At 31.4% G+C, this 27,905-nt stretch overlaps 1 protein-coding gene across 6 annotated transcripts in view; it reads left to right on the top strand.

The window, feature by feature from the left end:
• LOC128175294 (sodium/calcium exchanger 2-like) overlaps positions 1-27,905 on the top strand; it is a 50,801-nt gene that overhangs the window by 1,739 nt on the left and 21,157 nt on the right. The window contains exons 2-5 of one of the 6 annotated variants that reach the window (XM_052840813.1): positions 392-465; positions 6,711-6,827; positions 17,612-17,716; positions 24,029-24,784. In XM_052840813.1, coding sequence (XP_052696773.1) covers positions 24,065-24,784 — 720 coding nt within the window. In that variant the 5' untranslated portion in view covers positions 392-465; positions 6,711-6,827; positions 17,612-17,716; positions 24,029-24,064. Of the gene's footprint in view, positions 1-391; positions 466-6,710; positions 6,828-9,096; positions 9,412-17,611; positions 17,717-20,802; positions 20,942-24,028; positions 24,785-27,905 lie in introns of those variants that run through there. The other 5 variants (XM_052840814.1, XM_052840812.1, XM_052840819.1 and 2 more) reach the window with 5 other exon arrangements.

Raw genomic sequence — 27,905 nt, 5'->3', positions numbered from 1 at the left:
ATGTATATCTCCAGCAACTTAATTATACATGTATTTATAGTTATCAAGCAAAATTTACAATATATTTTATGTTGGCTATCCCCTTGTGTATTAACTCTCCAAGCCTAAAAGAAAATTGAATTCTTGTTCATGTTTCCAGTCTAGTTTTTTAAGATAAATAATTATCAAAGATGATTTTTGGCGATTCCGTTTTTTTAATGATACCCATACATACTGTACTTTCAATATATTATAATGAAATATCTGAGCTTGCATGTTTTTTTTATTTAAAACTGTACTTTAGTTTGTATTTTTGAAGATTCATTGATGTTGTACGTTTCCCAGTTTGATATACTGTTACACCAATAGCCACCATGAAAACTAGGATTTAATGTCTGAAATTCTTTTGTAGTTCAACACAATGAGGGTTCAGAGTAATGACATGATGAAAGTAACTGCTGTATTAACTGTTAACAACACACCAAGGTAGAGTTTGTTATATGCCTTAAACTTTTAAAGTTAAATATTTAGTATGCTGGTCAAAGGGGTTGCAATTTATACATACCTGGTATGTTTTCTTACACTCTTTTTTTTTTTTTTTATAATTTATTGTTTTTGTTCCATACATACTAGTACTAATGTTGACATTATTAAATTCAGTTTTTATAAATTTTATACACATGCATACTCACTCACACACAAGTATAATTACATACATTTTTCAATATTAGTGGTAAATGGTTACTTTGCTTCCAAAAAAAGAGAAAAAACCAAAAAAAATAAAAAACCAAAAAATAAATAACAAATAATAATACGAATAGTAATAATCATAATATCATAAACTAATCTAAAATGTTTTTCCATGTAAGCCACAATTTTTCAAAATTGCGCAGCTTTTGATTTTGGATAGCAGCATATCTTTCTACATGGTATTTTATTCTTAAATGACTGAGTAATCCAAGAAAATTTGGCATTTTGTTTGCATTAAGGATATAAAAATATATTGTTTAACATAAAGAATTATGAAGTTTATAACCCTGTTATTGTTTGACAATGGTAGATCACCGAGAATAACATTCGAAACATTGAAACCAACTCTTTCAGAGGTTTTTCTGTATATATGAAGACTTAAATCACTCCAGAGTGTTTGTACTTTATCACAAGCAATGAAAACATGTATTATTGTTGCAACATTTTCCATACAAAAACCACAACAATCAGAAGTTTTAATGTTAATTTTCTTAAGGTATTTTCCAACAGGAACAATTCTATGTAAGATTCGAAATTGTAACCACTGGGCAGAAGAATCACTAGTGGTTTTATAACAAATTTTAAAAACATCTTGCACTGATATTGTGTCTACTCCATATGGCCTAAGCTCTGCCTCCCACTTGCTGATTGAGGTTGGAATAGCCTCATTTTTATTCAAGAAATTATAAAAGATTTTTGAGCATTTTTCAGAAGATATGAGAGGTTCAAAAAATAAAGGTACATATGGATTAGGAAGTCTTTTGAAAGAAGACCTATCTATTAACAATGATTTCAAATATTTTGAAATAGCTGTAACAATGCTATTGTATTGCATCACACAACTATCAGATAGATTGTATGTGTGTTTAAGAACTCCAAAGTCTAAAAGATTACAATCATCATCAAAAAAATCTTGCACAACCTTTATTCCCTTTTCATACCAGGATTTAAAAAAAACTGGTTTGTTGTTAACTTTTATATTAGAGTTATACCACACTGGAATATAATGAAATTTGTTTTTAAAGTGCGGAGAGTAAGTAAAAGATTTCATATAACATGACCAAGCAATCAAAACATCTTTCCAAAAGGCGTTATTTTCTTTTAACAAACAATCAAACACAAAACTATCTCCAAAATCATACAATTTCTGTAAAATATCATCTCCATTGAGAGCATAGAAAATATCCATCCATGGTTTATGTGAGCAAGTTAACCTTTTAATCCATGTACATTTAAGTGATGTAATAAAACTTCTAACATCTACCATTTTCATACCACCTGACGAGTAGTCTTGTGTTATAAGAGACCTTTTAACTTTGTCTGTTTTGGATTTCCATAGAAACTCAAAAAAGGCTTTGCATATAAATGCTACAATCTCCTTTTTGGGAGTAGGAAGCGATATAAATAAATGATTTAGTTTTGGAATTAACAAACTCTTAATGACAGTGACACGACCAATTGGAGTAAGAATTCTTCTTTTCCATTGTTCCATAAGTGCAATGATTTTTGGAATCTGATTACCAAAATTAATATCAACAATTTCAGAAAGTTCAACGGAAAATTGGAAACCTAATAAATTAAAAGATGTAGATCCCCAGTCTAATTTCCATCTGGTATGATGAAACACTTGATCAGAGAATTTTTTTGAACCAATCCACACAATTTTTGTCTTAGATGTATTAATTTTAAGTCCTGAAAAGCTGGAGTAAAAATCTATAGTTTCTAATGCTTCGAACAAGGATTTTGGTGAACCATCAAGGGCTAACAAAGTGTCGTCTGCATACTGTGATATTATATGTTCTTTATTATGAACAAAAATGCCCTTAATATCATTGTTTTGCTTTATAAGAATTGAAAGGATTTCTGCACATATAATGAATAAATATGGAGCAACAGGATCTCCTTGTCTACAACCCCTTTGTATGTCAAATTGTTCTGATAAAAACCCACTTTGTAAAATGCAGGCACGGAAATTTGTGTTTAAAATTTTTATCCACTGGATAATATATTCTCCAAACCCAAAATAACTTAAAACTTTATAAATAAATGACCATGACATAGAGTCAAAGGCTTTTTCGAAATCAATGAGGACCAAAAGCCCTGGAATTTCATGTATCTCTGTGTACGACATCAGATCATAAACAAAGCGAGTATTTTCCCCTATGTATCTACCTTTTATGAAACCAGATTGTGTATTTGAAATAATAATGTCCAAAACTTGTTTGATTCTAAAGCTTAGGCAACCAGATATGATCTTGTAGAGAACATTTAAAAGGGTTATTGGTCGCCAGTTCTTTAGAAACTGTCTTGGTTTGTCCCCTTTTGGCAAACATGAAATTATTCCAAGTCTTTGAGAGATAGGAAGCTCTTTTTTAAGAAAAATACAGTTAATAGCTCTAACAACATAATTTCTAATATCACTCCAAAAAAACTTGAAAAATTCTGCGGTATACCCATCACTACCAGGGGACTTATTATTCTTCATGTGCTTTAATACGTTAAGAACTTCTCTTTCCTCAATGTCTTTCTCCAGACCTTTGGACGTATTTGTATCCATTTTAGGATTATTAGAATTCAAGAACATTTCTTCTAAATTTATATTAACTAAACTTGAATCTGCACTTTTATACAGAGTTTCATAATATATCTTAACTTCATCTAAAATTTCTGTTTGTTCATATATAGTGCCAGTACCCTCTAATTCAATTTTTTTTATTGTTTTATTTAAATAATTCCTAGATTCTAAATTACAGAAATATTTTGATGGTTTTTCACCCTCTTCTATCCAGCGAGCTCGGGACCTTATCATGTGGCCTAGTAACTTTTCTTTTCTAATACTCTCGAGTTCCTTTTTTTTTTCATCTAATTTATTTAAATCAATGAAAGCATCTGATTCTAAATCCTCAATTTCTTGCAGTAGTGTTTTTTCTTTTTGGTCTTTTTCTTTTTTGATATATGAAGAATATGAGATAGTATTTCCCCGTATTTCCATCAGTAGCACCTCAAGAAATAAACTTTCATCCATGTTATTTTTACATTGGAAATTTTTACTCTCTGCATTCTCTAAATATTGATTACTAACACACTTTATTACATTTTTTACCTTTTGAACGTAGTCTTTATCTGTAAGTAAATAATTATTAAATTTCCAAAGACCACGCCCTCTCCGGAAGGGATTAAATTTAAGCTCGAGCAAAACTATAGAATGATCAGACCTGTATCCAGGTTTGATAGTACAGTTTTCAACAAGATTTGTTAAGCTGTCAGAAATGAGAAATTAATCAAGGCGACCTTGTTTTAGAGGATTTTTTTTCCGCCATGTATATACTTTTTTTTCAGGATTTAGGACTCTATAGTAATCTATGAGGCATAAGTCCTCCATTATTTCCAGGACTTTACTTCGAGCCTTTGGATTGTTAACACTACAGTAGTTATAAGTATCCTGCATGGGATTCAATGCAAGATTAAAGTCCCCACATAGAATAAAATATTCATTATCAAATTCAAGGAAGATACTTCTTACATTTTCATAAAACTCAGGGTTGTCAATATTAGGACCGTATATATTAATGAGGGTAACCTTGTGGTCCTCAATTATCATGGCCAAAGCTAACAAATTACCTTCACAGTCGTTTTTCACTCTATGAATTTTAAACTCAAAGTTGTAATTGAAAAGTATACAGACCCCTCTTGAGTTAGATGAATATGAATTAAACACACATTTATATCCCCACTGTGTTTCTATAAACTGTTCATGTTCAGATATAAAATGAGTATCTTGCAGGCAAATGATAGAATAATGTTTTTGTTTATAGTAGTTAAGAACATCTTTTCGTTTTGATGGTGTGGCGAGCCCCTGACAGTTCACCATAGCTATTAAAATGTTGTCAGACGACATCATATTTACGTATTAAATAGAAAATAACAAAAGCAACACATGTAAGACAAAGAAAGTATTCAAAAATAACACATGCGAGAAGCAAATAACCACTTACCATTACCAAATTTTCTGATCCAACCATACCCAAAGATATTACACACACATAAGAAACTAAGCATCCTACCAGTTCATTAAGAACACTTATAAAGGGAGAAACACGCACACTCACACATACACACATGTCTAAACAGAAAGTAAACAGTTCTGAAATTGAGATACCGATCCCGATCTGAAAACCGTTGACCGATCCCGAAGCATCCAGGTTCCACTCCGCTGTCTATCAAAAAAGTGTACTAGCGCCGTTTTAGTTTTTCAGAAACATTGTCCAGAATATCGAATCTGTGGCGGCGTCCTTGTTCGTCCAGCGCAAAAATCTTGCCGTTGTAGTACCAGGCAGACTGGATTCGAGGGTCACCATTAAGATTGCGCAAAAGTTTTGCGTTGAAATATGTTAGGTGGTCATGCATGGTAAAACATTTTTTGAGTTTGTCATTCGATCGGTTTTTGATGACCGCGATCTTGACCTCCGTGTTACGGAATTTGGCGATCACAGGGCGTGGCCCTTTCCCATCTCCCCCAGGAATCCGATGAATCGCAAGAACATCCGAGGGGTCCAGGTCCATCTTCACTGCCTCCTTGAGAATTGTACACAATTTACTCCTGAGGTTTTCGTTTTTCTCCTCGGCCCAGTTTAGAAATTTAATATTGGCTTTCTGCGAGTATTGTTGATTTTGATTGGCGAGGGTCATTGCAGATTGTGCCGCAGATTCACATTGTTTGAGCTTGTCGTTGAGAGATCTCAGTTCACTGGCTTGGGAGTTCAATTTTTCTCTCAGAGTGTCGAAATCAAGATTAAAACCCTCGGAGATTTCTTTTGTTTGTGTTTCGAACTCTTTACACTTTTCGTCGATTTTATCTTCAAACTCTTTCTTGACTTTGTTTTTGATACTTTCTTCGAAATCTTTTTTCATTTCATCGACAATTTCTTGTTTTATTTCACTTTTTATTTCATTTTTCAATTCTAACAATATTTCCGAAACCAAGACCTTGACATCCGATTTTTTCACCATGGACTCTCTTATTTCTGTCAAACTTTGCTGAATTTGATGAAGGTCACCTGAGATATTAACGTGCTGGTCAGATGTACTACCGTCGTGAGCAGGTGTATGATCACCGCTGCTAGTGCTTTTCTTACACTCTTAATTAAATTTACAGATACGGAAATAGAATATGAGATTTGAAGATTTTATGGCTGTTAGGTCATGCACCCATTTCACATATTTGCGATATGTAAGCATGTTTGTCTGTCATCATCCATTGATATTTGTCAGATTAAAAATCAAACCTTCACAAGCTTATTTTTTATATTGATTGTTGTTTGAAAATAAAAAAAAAGACAATAAAGAGCCAGTAAAGTTTTGATTTTAATAAATTTGTCAACCATTTGATATAACATTTGCACATGATACTGCTAAATTAATAATCTTGACCAGATTTGAGGTGGACATGTAACATCTGGACCTGAGAGTAGGGAGATGGAAAGATTTCGTGACACCACTTATCTTTACATTTTCCAGTGTCTTTGTCCGTGATAACTTGTAAGATTTGACATTAAGTCCAATACTTTTCATCAATGACCCAATCAAATGATATATTGTGGGGTGCAAGGGGATGTTGCATAACAGTACAAAAATGAAAATAATGTAAAATAAAAAATGTCAATAATTGAACAATTGGTGAAAGTAATTGTTGAAAATTATATGAATATGTAACTAATAAGTAATTATTTGAATTTTATGAGGTGATCAAATACTTTTGGTGTGATCAAATCCAATAAAGCCATGGATTATACGGTTTTATGATAGATGTGATTATCCTGACCATATTAGATCACCTCATAATACTCAAAGAACTGATTCCTTACAGAATCCTTTTCTTTTTACCAATTATACTGCATATGTTGCTTTTCCTCTGATTGATCAATTATACACGGAATCAACAAATTTCACTTCATGTTTTGCCTTATGTATCCTTTTATCAGTTACACTCAGATTCAACAAACTTCTAGACCAAAGATGAACATTAGAGCAGCTAGAGATTTTGCTGGATAATTCAAAGACTGAGAAGTCTTGTCAACCAAGTTTTTATGGAAATAATGGTAAGGTTTCCTTGGAGTTTCTTTTATTATTTATCTGTCCTAACTATCTCATGCGACAGATTATGTATTCAGAAGTATAATCAATGAAATTACAGACAACAAATTATGCTGATCTGTTTGAACTTCTATAAGGTGCAGCTGGTACCAGTACATTCCAATAAAAACTAGTAATTTGTGTTTTCTGAGTGACTGTTAGACAGTTATTGAATAATGTTTAAAGTGTTACCTAAGTGTTTCCTGTTCAGCTGCAGAATATCTCTGTTGTCTTTCCTTTTCTCATTTAATCATTAAAATCAATTAATTCAATATGTATACCAGGTATTTTGGTAATGCAGTTTCCATTATCATAATGTCAGATAACTGTATTGATGAGTGAAGCTATTGTGCTAGTTTAAGAATTAACAATCTATGAATGTTAGGAAGAAGGTTATAATTTGCATTAATTATCAGCATGCCATAATGTCAATGCAATAGAAAAACGACCATGAAGGTGTAATTTCATGATTTTTTTAAATATTTTATATATGAAGGATATGTATGGCTTATGAACATGAAACTGTAATCACTAATGTTTAATATATAAGGTTGGAATTTCATGAATTTGTGTAAATTATGCATTTGTGAACAATACCGCTCACAGAGGTGATGTCTACTTCAGTTTGGTATGTACCAGTAGTGTTATATTTTTACCATTATAAATGTGATTTTTGGGTGTATAATGCTTAACTTCAGACTGTAATAACATACATGCATACTCCGTTATAGCAAAACTTATGAGTTATTTAAGGAGATATCATGGGTCACTTAGCTAGCTTCATTTTGTGATATCCATTTAATCAACAATACATCTCATAAATTTTTTCTATCAGCTTTAATGTCTTATTATTGTAGCATGTTACACGTACAAGTCATGTAAAGTATATACTACTGAACTGCTATACACATATATTGTCATGAGTTCAAAACAAATTGGGAATTTTTACATTTTTATCTTTCTAAGAATTTTTAAATGCATTAATTTTTTGATAAACTATTGTACAATTTAAAAATTATAAAATGGGTATTGTATTTAAAGTTTGATGTACTCATCCACATCAATACAAATATCTTAAAATGTCCCATTACACCTTAGGGAAGAAACTGAAATGTGAATCATGTTTTTTTTTTAACATGTTATGAAATATGTTAAAATCTAATTAAGTAAGTCAAATTTTCAGTAGTATATTTAAAGAAAACGAACAGATTTATTTAAGTACATAAGTTTTGTCTAAATTTGTGGCATTTTGAATAATTTCTTCGTCCTAATAATTTCTTTGTCTGATAAAGCAGAGATTGGCCTTTAGAAATCAAATGTGTATGATGTCAAAAATTTGTGATTTGTAAGTATTTACAAAAATGCAGTGAATTTGCATGTGTATGGCTTCCCTCGAACAGATCTCTAGGCCTAATGAGTTTAGTTGCTTATATAGACATCCCTCTGTCAACTTTTATGTTGAATTCTTCTATTTACTGAATCATAGTTTTCTCGAAATCCTCAAATTTGTGCACTTTTCCTTTAAGGATTTGAGTTGAGTGATTTAAAAATTTTGGTGACAAAGAGGACTGCTGATTTTACAAACTTTTACATGTACTATATGGTGGCTACCTGTTTATACTGATTTTCAATTTTGTAGTGGCATAATTAAGTATTTAAGACCACATGGGGTTTGTTTATTCAATTAGGCAGAGATATTAAAGCTTCTGAATTGACCAAATTATACAGTGAACAGTTAAAGTAGTGTAGGATTCCAAGTATACATTTACTTTCTCTTAATCTGTTGATGTGAATAACATATACATTAAACCTTTCATTGAAAATCAAAAATTGTATGTAGACTTGCTAATCATCCCAATTCTTACATTTAAGCTCTGCATTCACAGCCAACAGGGGGGCATCAACAGAAATGTAGAAATGACTTTCAAAAACATTTGTAATTGCTGTCTTTTGCAGACACAATGCTTTGTGATCTGTGTGTGGATCATGCTTTCATTCTTCAATAGAATTCATCAGCCATGAAAACTATTTAATGTCCTCTTAGATCAGTTTTTTAACTGATTGTATTTTAGTGAAAGGTTATATTCATATGACCCAAACTTTCATACATATGGATTTGCTGCTTTTTAATTCCACGGCCAAATAGTGAATATGTAGTGACAACAAAGCCTTTTAATAATATCGCAAAGTAATAGATTGACGTCACGTATTAAGCGCGATTTCAGACCACAGGACTTAAGCAAACTTGAATTTTTTACTTGTTTCACTATTGCCGCTATTCAATTTGTGGACAATTCTAATAGGAAATTTAAACACTTCCACTTCGATCTTAGCAGGGCTTTCAGTTATGACAAGTAATAAGGACATCTTTATGCTTACCATTGTGTGAAACAACCCTGCTGGTACTTTGTAAACTGAAATTGTACCAGGTGTAGTTGGCATGGTGACTATTGCAAAATGCTTCTGCTGTTGGAATACATTTAAAGTCACAGTTGAATGGTACGGAATAAAAAGCAAGGTCTAGAGGTGGAATTAATTGACTTGTGGGAGGTATGTCTTCATTGATCAGTGAGAGTTGAAATATTAGACAACCCTTCATTTAGAAAAATGTTAGAGTAGAAAAAAATCCCTTGGATGTTTTATTTTAATGGAGCTCTAGGAATACTTATAAATTAGCAAATGAAGTTTTAATGATAGCTTTAAATTTATTGTTCCAATAAAAAAATGTTTTCAAAGTGTTGAAAGTCACTGGTTATGGCTCATTATATTAATTTATATTTTTTTGGCTTAACTTATTATAATAAAATTATCTTTTACTACAAATTCATAACTTTTGCCAAATATGATTGATGACATTATTCAGTTGAAAGTAGATAAAATTTTACTTGGTATAAATGTCATAAAGAAAAATTAAGATAACCTTGGGTACTATGACAATTATATTGTAAGAGAGAAGAATGTTTTGTTATGCTTAACATGGAAAGTTTCCCATGCAAACATGATAATATGTTACTTGTAGATATAAAAACAAATTTCATTCATTTGGGGTGAAAATGGATGTTTGACCTGTTAATGGATTTTGTAAAGAACTTTAAACATTGTGCTTTGAGGCAGAGGATTAGATAGTGAAGGGTCTTCATTAGCAGTTAGCAATGATATTTGAAAGGGTTGCAATGTTAACTTAGCTTAATAAGTTAACAAAATATTTATTGGAATGATTACATTCTCCAGGTATATTGAAATTCTAATTTGTATGTGATTTGAGAGAAGGATATCAATTTAAATCTGTGGGGGACTGCAAATTAAATTGTATGCCAGCTAGCTGGTTGAGATGAGGTTACCATTGAGTACTAGTATTTCCAAATTTCAATTCTATTTGAGACAGCTTTTTTATTTAAACATTTAAAGTGTCTTGGCTTCTTGTCTTAAAGAAGACAGACTAAATTCACTTTGCACATAGTGTTGCATAAATTATTTAACCTGTATTTTATCCTAGTTACCATATAAATAGGTATCTATCAGATAAAGCTCTTAGTCCTAAAACTATATTTCATTCAGTAACTACCTGCTCTCATAAATCAACATGTAAACACTTACCAGTCTTTTTTTTGATTCTGCACAGTATTCTTAACAGATATTTAAAAGGATATTTGACTAAACTGAACTTTGATGTACATGCCCCCTAAAGGTATTGCCTTTTTTAAAAAAAAAAGAAAAAAAAGAATCAAGTAAACTTCAAAACAAAAAATTGTTTTCGTTTGCAAAATTTGCAAAAATGTATTTTCTTTCGAAACAAAAAAGGGGTTCACTATCATTGACAATTTTTAGTTTAATACATGTGAACTTTACACATCAGATTTGTTTTAATGATGTTCTGCTTCTCTGATTATGAAATCAATACCCTATCTTGTGGCAGCATGTTTTATAGCATTACATAATACTGTGACTGCCACATAACTTTAAATTGATACAAACTTTCAATTAAGTTCTTTTTCTATGATGAAAGGAACAGGACATTTAATTATTTAACATTGAGGAATAATTCCTTAAGTAGAGACCCAAATGCTAACACCTTATAGTTCTCTATTACATTATCTGTCAACATTTTTGTTGTGACACATAAGCTGCAACCGTTTTCGCGTTACCATTCAAATTTTAGATACAGGTACATGTACATCAAAGTCATACCACTTTGTCTTTAATATAATGCATATGTAATATATGTATGCACCCTTTAACATGTGTTAAGTTCATTACTTTTCATGGTACTTGAAATTCTTGCATATTTTAATATGATGGTAGCATTGTTAGTTTGATTTTACCATTTTTTTCTTTTCCTTCCAAAAAATATACAATTAATTACTTTTGGTAATTAAGTTGATCTTTTAGTGGCATCAGTCAATGTACATGTATCACTTATCAATAAAGACTCATGGAGACACTTTATAATCACACTTTGTTTCTGCACCCATTTTACTTTAACTGCGGAGACCTCCACTTGCATTGCCCACTCTGTCTGTGACAGTTCAGTTTTCTATTGCTGTCAATACTTAAGAAACCTTTAGCCGAAAATAAATTTAATGACATAAAAACAAGAATATACAGTAATTGTACTGAGTCCTGGCAAGCTCACAAGCCATTGATTTATCGTTTCTTCTGTTTTAATGTTTCTCTTTACCTACCTGGCAATTTAGAGGGAGTTTGTTTTCTATTATATGTCTATTGGTGTATGAATTAAACATTTAAACTGAAATTGTATTTTAAAAAAAACCCTGTATTCTTGATACATGTAATTGGAATGTGATGGTTATAATGCAAACAATGATGAACAATGACATTTTTTGCAATGGTAAATTATTGGTACAGGTATATTTCTCAAGCTTTAATTTATTCCTAATACATTGTACCTTAGCCCATTTTTTTTCCATGTCGCAAAAATTTGGGTAAAGTTAATTCTGTATCAAAATATTGCATAAGTCATTTTTTGTAATTTGAAAAATTTCAAGTAGCATACAATTTCGACTTAATTTTTGCATCATGTGTAATGCATATTGTAGTTTTTCGCTATGTGAAATTGAAAAAAGATGAAAAATGGATCATTGGGAAAATAACCAGACGTATGGTATGCTGTATTTCTGTAGTTAAGAGTCATGTGAAGTTTCGATAAAATTTGATTGACCTATTAAAAGCTTAAGCATTATTTATAACAATTAAAAGTTATTGCGCAAGCTAGTTTATGAAATAAAAACATTTTCATTGTTCCTTTTAACATACTCTGTGCTTGTATAAAATAATCATTATCTGAACTTAATTTAAACTTTATATTACTTTTAGCTTGTATTTAGCATGCACAATTAATGTATGTCTTATAAACTGATATTGACATTTAAGATGACTGTAAACATGGATTTGTAGTCAGCTGTAGCCATCAAATTAGCCTAATAATTGTTTTTATAGATACAAAAATGTATTTAAACTGAGTCCTGAAACATTCTAAACCCATATGTAATTTGGAACCATTTTGTATTTTTTTTTCAAAAATATTTTGACAGATTCATTTAAGGTGGCTCTATACACCACTTTTTGATGACGCAGTACGCAGAAAAGTAAATCTGGAAACATGCATTTCCGGTACTGGCTGATTTAAACTGAGGCGAATTGTATGGGAACCGCTCTTTTGAATAATTTGTTAAATGAATAGATTTAATTTGATAATTGGAAAATTCATTACTTACAAGTAATTTGGTATGTGACACCTTCACGTTGTGTGGTATTATTATCGAAATAAACAATAAAATCAAGTATAAATTTTTAAAGAGTTTCTTTACCATCATTGATATGTTACACCGTAGCGCAGTGGGTTAGTGGGTTCACTACAAACCAGTAGGTCATGCGTTCGATTCCCGTTGAGAACAATAATTTTTTTAACTTTCCAAAAATTTCTAGAACGTATTTTTTGGTTGAATACCATGAAAGAAAATTCTAAACCGGCGACAATATTCCAATTATAATATATTTAATGCACATTAATATCGACACCTAACGGGGATGAAAGGGTTGCTTTGAATTTCTCTCAGGTTGGGATACATAAATCCTATTAGCCTTGTCAATGTTCCCCTTTATTTATTTGACTTAGTTTTGCATTAAAGCGAATATATTCACTTATACAGGGCAAAGTCTATAATGAAATATGTATGTATTTATCATTCCAACATTATATTTAGGAAATTTTTCTTCAACTCAGAAATGAAAAGTCCCCAAGGTGTTTGGGCCTTGGGACTTAGGAACGATAATCCTTACCTGAGGAACTTTCATACCAAATAAAATTTTAAATATTTTTTGTGTTTATTTGCAATGGTTTTCATTCAATTTCTTATGTCACATTTATTAAAATACATTTTCTTATAACATCAAGCAACTTTTTCAGATGATTTGTCAACAGAGTAAGAAAATATGAAAAATTACATTTTGGAGAAATACTAAAAAAAATTGCAATAGTAATATTTTTGAATGTTAAGAATTGTTATATTTTTTTTCATGTGTCCGAAGGACATATCCATCATATGGCAAAATAATTTTTCTCAATTTGTTGATAGCTGTCTTTTTAAAAAATATTTACAAAAACACGAAAAAACATTAAAAAATTCTTTTAAAATACCTATAGTATCCCTATCGTCATTTTAATATTTGATAAGTATATGTTTTGTGGTCTTCTATTGAAAATTGGAATAAACTGTGGGTGTATAGAGCCACCTTAAGTATGGAGCTTAGACTACAAGTAGATGTAGTAAGATTATGTCTGAGTCTTGCAGATTGAGAGATCAATTGGCTTCTCATTACAGGACTATTGGGTTTTTAAAGTATTACAACTGAGGTGATATAGAATGATAGACCTAGTACTTCCTTAAAAATGATAAATTCTTCTTTAAAATTTGTCTTTCTTTCAATTCATACTGAAAATGATTTACTCACTGTGCTTCTACTTTTACTTCTCCTGATTTTTTTGCCTGTGTTTTTATGAATAGAAGATCCACATTGGTTTCGATGCTCTATGTAAGGTTTATTGAACTTCAGAGATATTTGCCTAAAGGTATCCCCTCTTCATCAAGAAGTGAAGAAAGTATAGATAATTAGAGAGATGAGGATTGGTCTTGGTTATTGAGAGCAGCTAGGAGTAGCAGGAATGATGACAGGCTGCAGGCTAATAGATACGAGAAATCCTTCTTTTTTGTTGTCAGAGCGAAGGACTTTTTCATGTGCACGACAATCAATGCATTTCAGGGTATGAACTTTTTACATTAAGTAATAAGAAATCAGAAGAACAAGACAGTGATATGGAATTACAGCTTACATTTATTAATAAAAGTTTTAAGTTGCCATGTTATATTATTTTTTATCATTCCTGAATTAAACTTTATTTATTTTTCAACGAATAATAAACATATTCTAAAAATTGTAGAAAATTCTTTCACTAGCTTTTATGTAAGCTTGACTTGAGGGGGGGTCATTGAAGTGGGAGTTTATAGGAAGCCCATCTCGATTGCTACATGGGTACATGCATACATATCGATATTTCTGTTCACAGCATCTGCATTGCAGGATCATTTAAATACATGCACTATACTATGTATGATTAGATTGGAAAAAAAGTAAAAGAATTGAAAAAAAAACTAAGCTTGATAAAAAAGAATTTTTAGGCATAAATTGCTTTGATGTCCTAATCAGATATTGCATAAAGGGTCACCTTACTCTGTGTGTGCATCAACTGCTTGTGCAGTTTCTACAGAGTGAATTTTGTTTGCATTATACATGTATTTTAGACCAGTGAACTTTATCTAATACAATAAACAATACTAACAATAGATCTAGAAATCATTTTTGTCAGGGTTTTTTTTTTTCTTCAAATAAACACCCTATTTACAAAAGTCCACGCTGTCAGTGCAAGATCTACTGTATGGTTTTATGCAGAGCAAGTAAAAGGGAAACACAATTCTCTATTGAAAAATTTTGGAATTGATTGTATGCCTAAATTTCAGACTGGTATTTTATTGGCATTTTATTGGAAAATAAGAAATCACTAATATGGCGGAAGTCTGAGTTGAAAGGGTAGTAATGCATCTTTATAAATTCCTTCTCCAGGGTGTAATCTGTAAAAGTAACAAAAATATTATATGGATAATCAATTTGATCTTGTGGAAGAGCTGTCTGTCAAATTTATATTTGGATATTTAATATCAATTGAGTGTCATAATGTTACATATTTAATAACCCCACTATTTTGAGGTTGTTTTGATTATAGATTTAAAGCTTTTGTTGAAGAACTTTTTTCCACTGATCCATTAAGTGCTTCTGTCGAGTGCTTTCCAATGTTAGTTGTAAAGCTGTTCACTACATATACGTTTAAGTGAAAACAGTCAGATGAAAACTATCAGATTTTTTAGTCCAAATTCTTGAATTGTTGAATTTACCCATAGAAAGGCATATGCAATTTAAAGTTATACTTGCTCTGAGCATGTTTTCAAAGCTTTGGCTTAAAATATGTTTTTTCTGCTGTTTCATTGCATATGTTGACCTTATGTAAAATAACTAAAGAGACCATGTATTGTATAAACACGTGCATAACTTCTGGCACATTACAGTGCATGCTTAAGCTGTGGCAACAAACTTCACAGTGTTTATTAAATAGATCTAACAGGAACACTACTGCTGTTGAAATACTGTACATGGTTTAAGATTCGGACATTTAAAACTGATTGATAAAATGGTTAACCAGCGATTTAAAACTCAACAGTAAAGGTTTTGAAAGTTTGTTTAACATTGTAAGATATTGAATTTCGACATGATGTGCAAAGCTAGGTGGACAATAACTCCAACCTCTCATCACTGGCTGGGTGGTAACTCTTTGCAGGGAATCTGTCAATACTACAGAATAGATGGTTCCCAAAATAAATCAAGATTACATTGCAATTATCTAAAGAATATGTTTTTGATAAATTATACACACTACTAGTGTTAAATGGGTTCAATCTGGGCCATGTTTGACTGGTTTAGGAAATAGATGTACTGCCTGTCAGATTTTTTGTAAATGCCTACAACTGTTATAATTATATACTATAATCATCTGAGTACTGCAACATATATTTCACGTCAAAAAAATCATAATTAGAAAATTTAGGGTTCTTTTTTATGTATATTACTCCTTTATGTAGCAAAGAAATAAGTTTATTCATTCCTGGTTATTAAATATGTCACTCATAGCTATATATACAAACAGTTAATTCATAAATGGTGATTCAATAGGGCATTTTTAAATTTATCATCAAGTGTGGTGAGTAGTGTGTGACACACTTATTTCCCTTAGACAGCTTAAATATTAAAATCTTAAACAGAAATAAAGCTATATGTGGAGAAAGCACATGGAGTCAAGGTCATAGGGAAGTTCAAGGCCAAAATAAGAAAATACCGGTAAATATATTCGTATCTTTATTTGAAATTTTCAACATTTTCTAAGAAACCACTAAATGTAAATTAAGAAAAATGCAAAGTCAAGGTCATAGGAATGTCAAGGTCAGAAATTAATGTAACAGTTGCTCTTATCCACATGTATCTCTGTAGTTCATACATAAAATATTTCTGTCAATGTCCTTGTTTCTAGCTAGAAAGCAAGCTAAACACTGAGCTGAATACAGAGTGTGAGTAAAAGAACAGAGGGACCACAGACATTCAAGGACTGTATGGCCTGTGGGGTATAATAATAGCACTGTTTATATGTCTGGATGCCAGCTGTATATGTAATTGGAAATTTTACTGCAGATTTTCACAAACCAATACAGTACATGTTCTGTTGACTTTGTATTATATGCTATTGTTATTGACAAAATTCGCTAACAATTAACCTCTGCCTATGAGTATTTATCATAGGACACCATTAAATTAAGGCAAATAAACAAAATGATTTCTTGCTTGTGAAATTGATTATAGAGGACTACAACTGCAAACATGAAATAATGCAAATAATACTACGTTTAACAATAGTTTAATGAAACAGAAATGAATCTATTTTATGTTGCATACTAGGTTTTCATGCAAGCAATAAAACAAATGTTTAAATTTTTAAGTGTCTTTGCCTGTGCACACTATGTATCGATTTTGTACTATACAGTCCAATTATGTATCAATTTTGTACTATACAGTCCATTAAATTCAAATGATTCATAATTTAGGCGCAAGTGGAGTTTGCTTATTTATATTCAATTATTTAATCGTACAACTGTTGAAAAATATATAATATATGTAATAAGGAATAATTCTTTGAATATTATGTGGTGATAATTTTTGTCGGGTGGGACCAAATTTATCATAAAACCCTTCGGGCTTGGATTTGATCATGCCCCGACCAAAATTATCACCTGCTAATACTAAAAAAATGATTCCTTATTCCTTACTAAAAAAATTCAGTTTCTGTGTGCTCAAGAAGAAGTCATGTATATATCTGCAATTGCAGGTTTAAACAAATCTGTAGGTTTAATACTTGAGTGTAACAATGATCATAATCAAAAGAGCATTAACATGTACTTCTCATGCAGGCATGTAATGATCATAATGATCAAAAGTGCATTCACATTTATTAGGTTTTTCTTGCAAGTACAAGTACTAAAAAAAGGGCTGTCTGTATTAAATTGAAGTAAAATAAATCTGGAATGGATTTTGTTTTAATCGTAATCCTAAGTCTGTTATATATATATTGTAGATACTTTCATCAAGTTTTGCCAATGAACAATAGAGATCATAGTGGTCTTGGCCCGCGCTGTGGACTGAGAAGTCAGTGAACCGTGTACGCCCGAGCCAGCAACAGGTGGGGAGCAAATCTGTGTTACTGTTCTTACTCTATTTGTTGATTGCAACCTAGGTGTATCGTGCTCTACTGGGGTTGAGACTAGGAAATCACTGCCAAACTCTTCTTAATCACAATTAATCTGACTTGTTCACATGTACTGAAAGCTTTTATTTGTATGATTTTTAGCCTTTGTTCGTTTTAAAGAGATCGAAGCAAGTTAATACTCTGAGGCTTTCTTTATATAACAAATGAAGCAAGATAAAATGTACTCTGAACATTGTGCCTGCATTAAATTGGTAATTATTGTGGTCTTCTGCTATGTTTCCCTTATGCATGGCCTATTTTTGTTCAGACTTCAGGTCTGAGAAAATATTTTATTTTATTTTGACAAATAAAGTAATGAATGCGAAAATTATATAATATACATGTATATACATTCCAAACTTCTGCATGTCTCATATTTTAGTTAGAGGTGTCAAAGGAAATCTGCATGCACTACCAGAAGATTTAAACATTTTGTTGACATTCAAAACTTAATGTATTAATGGATTATTTACATGTAATTTTAATATACATGTGATGAAAACAGAATTTCTTTAAGAACAAATTCTTTTTAAAATCGGTCAGTTTAATAAAAGACTTGATAAGTTTATGAAAGTGATATGATTTAGCAATATGCTCTTACCTGTGATCATTTTAAAAGAAGACTTAGATTTATTTGTCGCTGTCATAAATCGAGGGCAAAGTCACAATTCATTACCTGCTAGATTAAGTGGGCAGTTTGAGGTGATTTGAGGCCATTGATCACACTGCCACCAATCACAATTGGTTTCTTTTATGTGAGCTTCTTTGGAAATCTCATCAAATATGTATTATCTATTCCTGCTGTACAGGTCCTGAACATGTTGAACTGATATAGGCAAAGGTTGATACAATGTAGTAGACTTTCTGCTGTTCAAATCAAAACCTGTCTGTTATTTTCGTCAAACTTACTTGGAGATTAATGATGCAACTAAAGAGAATCCCATAATACTTTGTTTCATTTGGAAAATGATTGAGGCACACAAGTCTTGGATTTCTTCCATTGGCATTTCAGGATTTAATTTTCTTTTGTGATGTTCAGCATGAAGTGAATTTGATTGAATTAGAAAAATGTTCAGGAAAAATGTCATTTACATTGTTGATGATTAATTATTTCAGTATATGGAGACTGCTGTGGAATAATGTGCATTATTAATGCATCAAAAATACTGTTACACATTGATTGCCAATCTGTTTAATGGTACGTGATATATCTCCCTGGAATTAGATAATTTGGGTTTCTTTTATTTCTTGTGGATCATTGAAATAATGCCTGTGTCTTTAATTTTCCAAGCCGGAAAATGAAAGGCCACTTTTTTCTAGTTTAATACACAATCCATACTATAGGATACTAATCAAAGCTTTGTAAAATCGAAAAATCAGAATATTGAGTACTGGTATAGAGAGGGAATAGATAATCTGAAAAGTTTTTTTTTTTTTTTACATATACATTGTACATGCTAACTTGTTTGAAAAATGTTAAATTTTTATTGCAATTTAATTTTTTTCCAATTTTTTTTTTTTTACCTAAAATTCAAATTTTAAGAAAGTTTACTTACTGCAAAATGTTGCACGTACCTCAGTGTAGAATCTCCTGAACTCCCAGAAGCTTTTCTGTATCAGTACATACTAGTATCTTATTCAGAAATACAACATTATGGCATGGGGAAAGTTGGTAATAATAAAACATCAGGCTCCACCACCACCAAACTTTTCAAATCACTCAACTCAATCCTCAACTCAAATCCTTAAAAGAAAAGTGCATAAACTTGAGGTAAAAACTCAGACTTGAGGCTGAGTATTGACTTGACGAAAGTTGGTGACGGCGGGGCCAGAATTGTGGGTGTTGAGTAATTCATTAAATCAACACAAATATTAATAACATACACAACAATGGCTATGAATGATTTGCATGCAGTTCACTCATCAAAATATCCTTTCAACAATACTAGTATATCATAATACTGGTATTTAGATATAATAAAAAATTGAGTAAAACAGTTGATATACTTTCAAAAGTTTTGGAGGTTTGATATTTTTTGGAATTCCTCTCGCTATATAAAGTTTCAAATGTTTATGGATCTAAGTTCCTATGAATATTAGTAAAATTCATTTATTTTTCAGAGTTATTAAGAAAGTTTCCTTTCTAACAAAATGATAAACCCCCCCCCCCCCTGTAAATTTGAATGTTGAAATTGATCATTATGTCTTTAAAATAATATCAAGGGTTTCTCTTTAACAAGTAGCCCAATAAAGCGCATTAACCTGACATCAAGGGTATTTATCAAACTTAGTTTAATATACATCTAAGTGTATGATAGACAATATGCAGGAGCTTCTGATTGGAGATTTGGTAACTTTTATCAAGAAATACAAAATTTTATTCGATATTGTGCAGCATCAGGACACACCATTGTTGGCATTGGACCCTAAAGAAAATCTCTAGTTCTTTGTTCAATTTGTTGAAAAACTTTAACCAGCCAAAGACTTTGAAGAAAACTTGCATGTACACAGTATATTTGTACTGGAAGAAATTGATTTTAAGCCATGTTTGAAGCATTGCTTGGATATGGGTGCCAGTGTTTGTAGATATAGGCTTATATTGATTAATGCTGGTTTGTTAATTTCCTTTTCGAAAGCACTTTGCTTAAAGAAATGGAACCAATTTTCAAATCAGACACCAATTAGGCACTAAGCACTAGATCAAGCAGTTGTAGGTTTTGCAACAAGGTTTTGGTGTAAAAACCTTCAGGAGTTGTGAAATGAGACTCTTCTGGTAGCAGATACGGAAGGTAAATCAATTTCCATGTAGTCTTCAGGCCTAATTAAACAATCAAGACAAGGGTGAAAAAAATGCTAGGAAATGAGCAGTTAGTTGCATGAATGAGTATATTGAGCAGATTGTCTCCTCTTCTGCTGTAGGAATATATATTAGATTTTAATCAATAGGATGGAAACTTTGACAGGCCTCCATCCAATGATCCCTCCTCTTTGTGCCAAGGACACTACTGAGAGGATTTACAAGTTACTTGTCTTCAAATGGCTCAGTGCTGAAAGTGATCCTTTTCTTGATTTTATGGAATCTACAGGGTGATGAATAGAAAACTTTATTGTAAACGATTGGAATAAATTAATCTGGAGTTTAAAATTTCAATGATTTTGGTAAGAGTAGATTTATGTGATTTTCTTAACAATGACTGATGCAGCATTATATCTTAAAAAGTACAAAATATTGCCATAATGTTCTTGAAAAGCCCGTGTCTGTAGATACATTATTTTACTTAGATCTTTTGGTGAAAAATGTATAGAAGAGAGATAATTAAATTATAAGTTCAGTTGGTCAGACATAACATTCAGAGCTGAAGAAATGAAAAGAACTTTCACTTATTTTACTTTCTTTAAATATGTTTTGGTTTGGGAAGCATCTGTTAGCAGAGCTAACTAAACTGAGTTGTTTTTTTGTTAGGGCTGGAGTTCAAATCCCCTTGTTATGTCCAGTATTGATCTTCTTTGGACATTCCATTATGAGCTGGTGAAGTTTTTTTCACCTGTTACTGATGCATTGATAAATGCAAGCGGAAATATGAAAAATTAATATTGTGATTTGTGTGGAATATGGTATGTAGTAGGAAAACCACTGTACGTATAGGTAGTCTCTGCCCCATCAGCTCACTGACAGTAACAGGAAAGGTTGTTGTAGTTGTAAACATTCATTGTATAGTACATATATACAGCACATAGGGTGTTGTGAATAGGAAGTAACAATTCTAATAAGCCATGTTTCCATGCATGTACAATAATACAATAAGTACTCTGGGTTTCCATGTAGGTAATTATATAAATGAGAGCAGGATATATCATTTCATACCATAGTACCATGTTTAAATTATGTCTTAATGGATATGTGTACTTTTATCTATTTTGATGAATTTGTTAAATGATTTCTGATAATCAAGCTTTGAAGTACTGTTAGTGCAAATCTATTAAGTTTTCTGTGTTTTAATTGAGCGATGCTTCTCTCTATTATGTTGACTGCTGTCACAGTGTGGTGTCCTGGTTATCAAGAAACTTGTTTTATTAAGCCAGGATTCAATTAGTTGGCAATATGTTCTAATAATCTATTAAGAATTCTTTCTGTTTGTTTTCATGTGTTCCCCAAATGCTGTTGGATTCTCTAATAATTGTGTTGCCACAAACCAAGCTTTGATACACTAGGTAACCCCTTTTGTAGTAACATCTTGAACAGGACAGTGAGCTTGATTTGTTTTACTGGATTGCCAAGAACTAATTGGATTATATTTGCAAATGCATATATGTATAGCTTCTAAACTTTGTTTAATTCAGTTGACCATATGCTTTCACATTTTCTGATATTTATTTATGATTACTTGTGTCCAAAAAAGTTCCAACTTTTAACATCTTCAAAATCGATCTTAGTTTGGTGCATACAAAATCTTTGTCAGGACTTTTTAATATTTCAAGAAACAATTTTTTATAATTTTGAATTCAAATGCAAGACCCTTTAACATGATTTAGATATAGAAAAAGTGTGGTACATGTACATTTAAGGTCAAATTATAAAAAACTATGAATTTTAAAAAAAAAATGCAAAAAGCATTAAAGGGGCATGGTCAGTATTTTGGTCAAAAATTATTTTTCCGGATTTAATATTTACAATGCTTCAGAAAGGCATTTTTAAAAGGCAACCAAAATTTGAGTGTCATTTGTTGAGTTATAAGGGAGTTACAGAGCTTGAAATTCTTCCCTATGTAAACAAAGTGTTTGTTTACATTTTGAACGTTGAAGTAAAAATTTCAGTTTTAAACCTAAAACAAATTTGTTAAACGTTAGGAACTGTTTATCTATGCTTAAAAAAAATAAAAAGATAGACAAATAAGCTGGAAAAAGAGTTTTTGCTGGTAAATTGAAACAAAAACAGGGCATGAGCCTTGTTTACATGACAAAGAATTGTGAGCCCCGTATCTTGCTTATAACTCTACGAATGACTCTCAAATTTCATTTGATCATTAGAAATGCATTTTAAAGCATTGTAAATAACAAAAACATAAAAAAGAATTTGACCAAAATTGTGACCATGCCCCTTTAAGCAAGATGTCATATTGACCTTGTATGACCTTGTCTTTATGATCTTAAAGGACTATATATGGTTTGAGCCTAAAATGGCCCCCCAAAATGAACATTGTCATTTTACTGTAAGTCTTTGTTTTATTTGTACAAATATACATTTGAAGTTTTTTCATCATTTTCATTTTGATTTTAGTGCCCCCAATTTAAAAATATGACATCATAAAGTTTACCTTTTCCCGCCATTTTCACATTTTTAGCATAAAACGGCTTGTTTTGAGGCAGTTTTTCTTTTAGGAAACATTGAGCGACTACTTGAACAAACAAAATATTTTCACCAAAGATGTATCTTTCCAATAGTTATAATTGACATAAAGTTCGTTCTTGTTCAAAGAGTCGCTCTATATTTCCCATTCGAAAAAAGATAAGAAAAATGTCAATTTTTGGTTGATTTTGATTGAATTATAAAAATAGCGTCACTTCTGACGTCATATACTGCCAGTGAGTGCATATAAATCAAATAAATAGGTGAAAAACATATTTCATATCAACTCTTTTATAAAATAACACAACAAGTTAATGTACCTGAATCATTTTAAAAATAGCGAAATTTGGGGGCCTAATTTGACTAATGTCATATATAGTTCTTTGGTATTTTCTATTTTAAATTACCTTTAATTTTGTTTTACTATACTACTATTCTAGTTAATCCATCAGTTACATATTTTTATTGTTGATGAGGCAAACATTGCCATATATTTACATTCAGTGTATATTTCCCCTTATGTTTGCATTGGAAATCTGAATTCTTTTAGTTTTTTAAGCTCAATATTAGAATCCTTTGATATCTTTGAAGTTTTTTCTTGGTCCCATGGAGTCAAGTTAACAAAATTTGACAGTTTATACAGTGTATAATTGATATCTGTAAATGTATGATATTTTGCGTGCATAATGATTGGTGGTAAAAGGATGTTTCAGCGAGTTCGTATGGATTTGAATGTTCCCAAATACACATATACATATATGCATGGCATTTGATTTTGCAGAAGCAGATATCAGTCAAAATGCTAAATAAAACACACACTGTAACACATTCAAATGTAATAAGTTTACAGTATCTTCTTATTCAATTCTTATTGTGCATCCATTTTGTATATTTTTCAGGATACCAAAAGTTTAAGCAACTTTAAATAAGCCACAATGTCAATCAGCCACTTTAGCTACTACAGCAACGGCTATGTGGTGGAGAACCTGGACAATGGAACAGACCAGTGTAAAAGCTGGATACTACTTCCAGCTGAAAATCTTTGGCCCGCAGCTCTCAGGGGTTTCCTGTACATCGTAGCTCTTGTGTATTTCTTTCTGGGTGTGGCCATAGCATCGGACATTTTCATGGCAAGTATTGAAACCATAACCAGCAAGAAGAAGAAAATAATGGTGTATGATGCAGAAAAGAAAGAAACAGTGGAAAGGGAAGTCTTAGTTTGGAATGAGACTGTGGCCAACTTGACTCTGATGGCCCTAGGTAGCAGCGCTCCCGAAATCATTCTAGCATTAGGAGAGACTGCCCTCAAATTAGGTCAAGAGGTTGTCGAAGATTCTTTAGGAACTTTCACTATTATAGGAAGTGCTGCATTTAATTTATTAATTATTACATCTATATGTATTGTGAGTGTCCCCACCCCAGATATCAAAAGGATTAATGAATTTGCTGTGTTCTTTGTTACTGCTGGATGGTCTATTTGGGCCTACATTTGGATGTTGATTGTAGTGAATTATTCTAGTCCTGGGGAAATTGAGCCATGGGAGGCTTGGGTGACCCTGGCCTATATGCCAATATTTGTTCTCCATGCATATTTAGTGGATTATGGATGCAAGTGCTGCAAAAAGAAAAAGGTGGAGGATGAAGAAGGATCTCAGGTAAATCATAATTAATACATTGATAAAAAAAAAATGAGCAGAATTCTATTTTATTTTTTACATATGAGAGAATCCATCTAACCATTTTACATCCAATTTATTTTCACATTGCTTGTATGAAATCTTGAGAATTGTCAGATCAAATCATTCGCCAGTTTTAGAAATAAGCCACGTATAATTTATTGCATTGAAAAGCGTGATTGAAAATAAACTATACATTTTAATGCCATTTTCATAAGAGAAGGTATTCAAACAGAGACTGTCCCTTTCATTCAATTTGTAAAGTAATACATCACCATTTCACAGCTTTACATTTTCTGAATACAAATTCAATACAATCATTTCACAACATTCATGATTTAATTAAACAAAATTTTCAATATTTAATATATAATACTATACTACTATTCTAGTTAATCCGTCAGTTACATATTTTTATTGTTGATGAGGCAAACATTGCCATGTATTTACATTCAGTGTATATTTAAGAAATAAGGTATCATTTTTGGATGTATATCGGGATATAAATATGGGTTGGTCACATGATCAAATCCCATAGAGCCCAAAGGGCTTTATGGAAGATTTGATCACGTACCAACCCGTATTTATATCCCGATATACATCCAAAAATGATACCTTATTTCTTATATTTACATTTGTTGCAAATTATAACACTAACAATGCTCCATACTTCCTCTTTTGTGATGACCGAGAAAGCCACTTCGATTAAGATGACGTAACAAAAAATAGTACAACAATGTTGCAAGTATTTGATTATCATGATAAATAAATATGACACTACTTTTGACATGACATCTATTATTTATTAAAACAAAGTGAAACAGAAATGTACAATAGACAAAAACGATTGAAGCTTGGCAGAATAGCACCACTTCTGTTGAAGTCGCAGAGCAGTTGGAAATTTGAAAACAAAACGAACAAAAGTTGAGTCAGAGTCTACTTTGGCATTTTTAGGGGAAACTCTATCGCAGAATCATATTCAAAAGCAATATGATTTTCCTTTGACATTATATAGGAAAGCTATTTTAATTTCTAAGTTCTTTTTACGGAACAAAACGGACAGAGAAGGACAAGGAGTTAAATTTGACCGTGATCTGTGAATGAACTAGACACGAAAGGTCTGTGATATTGCGTTTGCGATTTTGGTCAAGGCTTGTGAAAAAGTCAGAAATGAATTTAACTGAATTACTCCTTTGACAAATAGCGATTGTAATTTTCAAGAACACCTCGTTTCGATGTCGATCAAAAACATTATTCTGTTTACAGGCCTTTCTTCCCTAAATCATCTATCCCTCGCAATTAATGTTATATTTTTTTTTAGAAATGAATGAATAAAACTTCCGATAACAAAATACAGATACGTTTATTTTTTATGCCTAAACTTTGTTTTCATTTAATACGATATCTATATAATATTAATAGGTGTGTTTCAGCACAAGTCGGTTAGTTTGAGCACATAGAAAAAGTAGTGACCTAGATAATTCATGCGCTACTTTCCCCTCTTGACCCATAATGATGTTATGCAGAAATAACAGTGGATTGCGCAAACAGTACGTGTTATATGTAAATATTTCCCATTATGTTTGCAATGGAAATCTGTGACATTCAATTTTCTATGAATTCATTTGCTAATTCATGTGCCATGAGCACTTAGATACAAACGTCTTCACGTGTTTTGAGTATATTTATTTTTGTAAGATTAAATGAAACTTTTAATCTTACATAACCAAATTGATATGTACTTTTGAAAAACCATCATTTATATATATATATATATATATATATATATATATATATATATATATATATATATATATATATATATATATATATATATATATATATATATATCTACTCCTCAATAAAAAAGATATTTCTCCATAAAGTTTCTGGCACAAAATTTTTTGTCGCGGAAGCTATAACTAAATAACATGTTAATATGACTGTTCAATGTGTGTTTCATATCCCTGACTAAGAGCACAAATAATGACTTCATAGTATTTATATAAATAGTTTATATATTGATGTATTTACAAGATGGAAATGTAGTTTTGATATAAGATTCTATACATCCATGAGTTATTCGGCCCTTTTCAGAGCATCTAGCCCAATACTGCGCCACTATTACCGTCTTAGTAGTACCTTGATTTATGTAAACTGTAAATTTCAGCAGTAAGATAGTGGGATTTTTTTCATTTTAGAGAATAAATCGACATGTATTTTCAACATACCCCAGTATGTGCATACCTGATTTAAAAAAATAATCTAAAGTGATGCCAGAAAATCTTAAGAAAGAATGATAAACAAGTAGAGTTCAGATGTTCATAACTTTGAAATGTTTGTCATTAGGTTTGGACTAATATGTCAGATATTCATTTGGCTGTTACCGGTATAGGAGCTGATATATTAATGTTATGCAGATGGTGTAACCTTGAATTAACCAACCTTTCACTCTCATATGGAAAGAGGTACATTAAGACCACCTTTCATTTGAGAAACTTGTTTGATAACAGATACAGATCTCATCGCATTGCTCAGCCTCTCTGCTTTCTCCTCCCCTGATCCTGTATGCTTGTTTTTATGTTGATGAGGTGTCAAAAAAATTCTGTGCATGACAGATTTAGCAGAACATGAAGGTGTATTCAGTGGAAAATCTTAAAGAAGATCAGTGAGGTCTTGGCATTACTTCAAGATGGAGACAACATTTCTGTTGGTGGATATTGTACCTTTATCAATACATTCGCCCATACTCAATTTTTCATTTACTTCAGCAGATGTAGATAACTCATGATCTGATTTATTTAAAAAAGTCATTATTGTCTTAATTTTTCAGAAAGAAACCAAAGCTGATAGTATATTTTCCCTATATTGTTGTGTATGGTAGTGACTTGCAAAGTACAATTTGATTTAATCTCATTTAGAATCATTTATATGCACATATTATCTTTGGATGTGCTATTCCCCAACCCTCATACTATGAAACTCTAAGACTGCCTGTCTGTGTTATTTTTAGTTTAGATTATTGCTGCTTCTGTTTATGTATGGAATGACCATTATCCTTAGAAAATACCTTATACTTTAGAAAAGCAATAACACTTGC

Source organism: Crassostrea angulata, chromosome 3 (assembly GCF_025612915.1).
Source record: "Crassostrea angulata isolate pt1a10 chromosome 3, ASM2561291v2, whole genome shotgun sequence".
NCBI classification, from domain to species: Eukaryota; Metazoa; Mollusca; class Bivalvia; order Ostreida; family Ostreidae; genus Magallana; species Magallana angulata.
The sequence above is the reverse complement of the archived record's forward strand: the minus strand, read 5'-3'. Positions and strand labels throughout refer to the sequence as shown.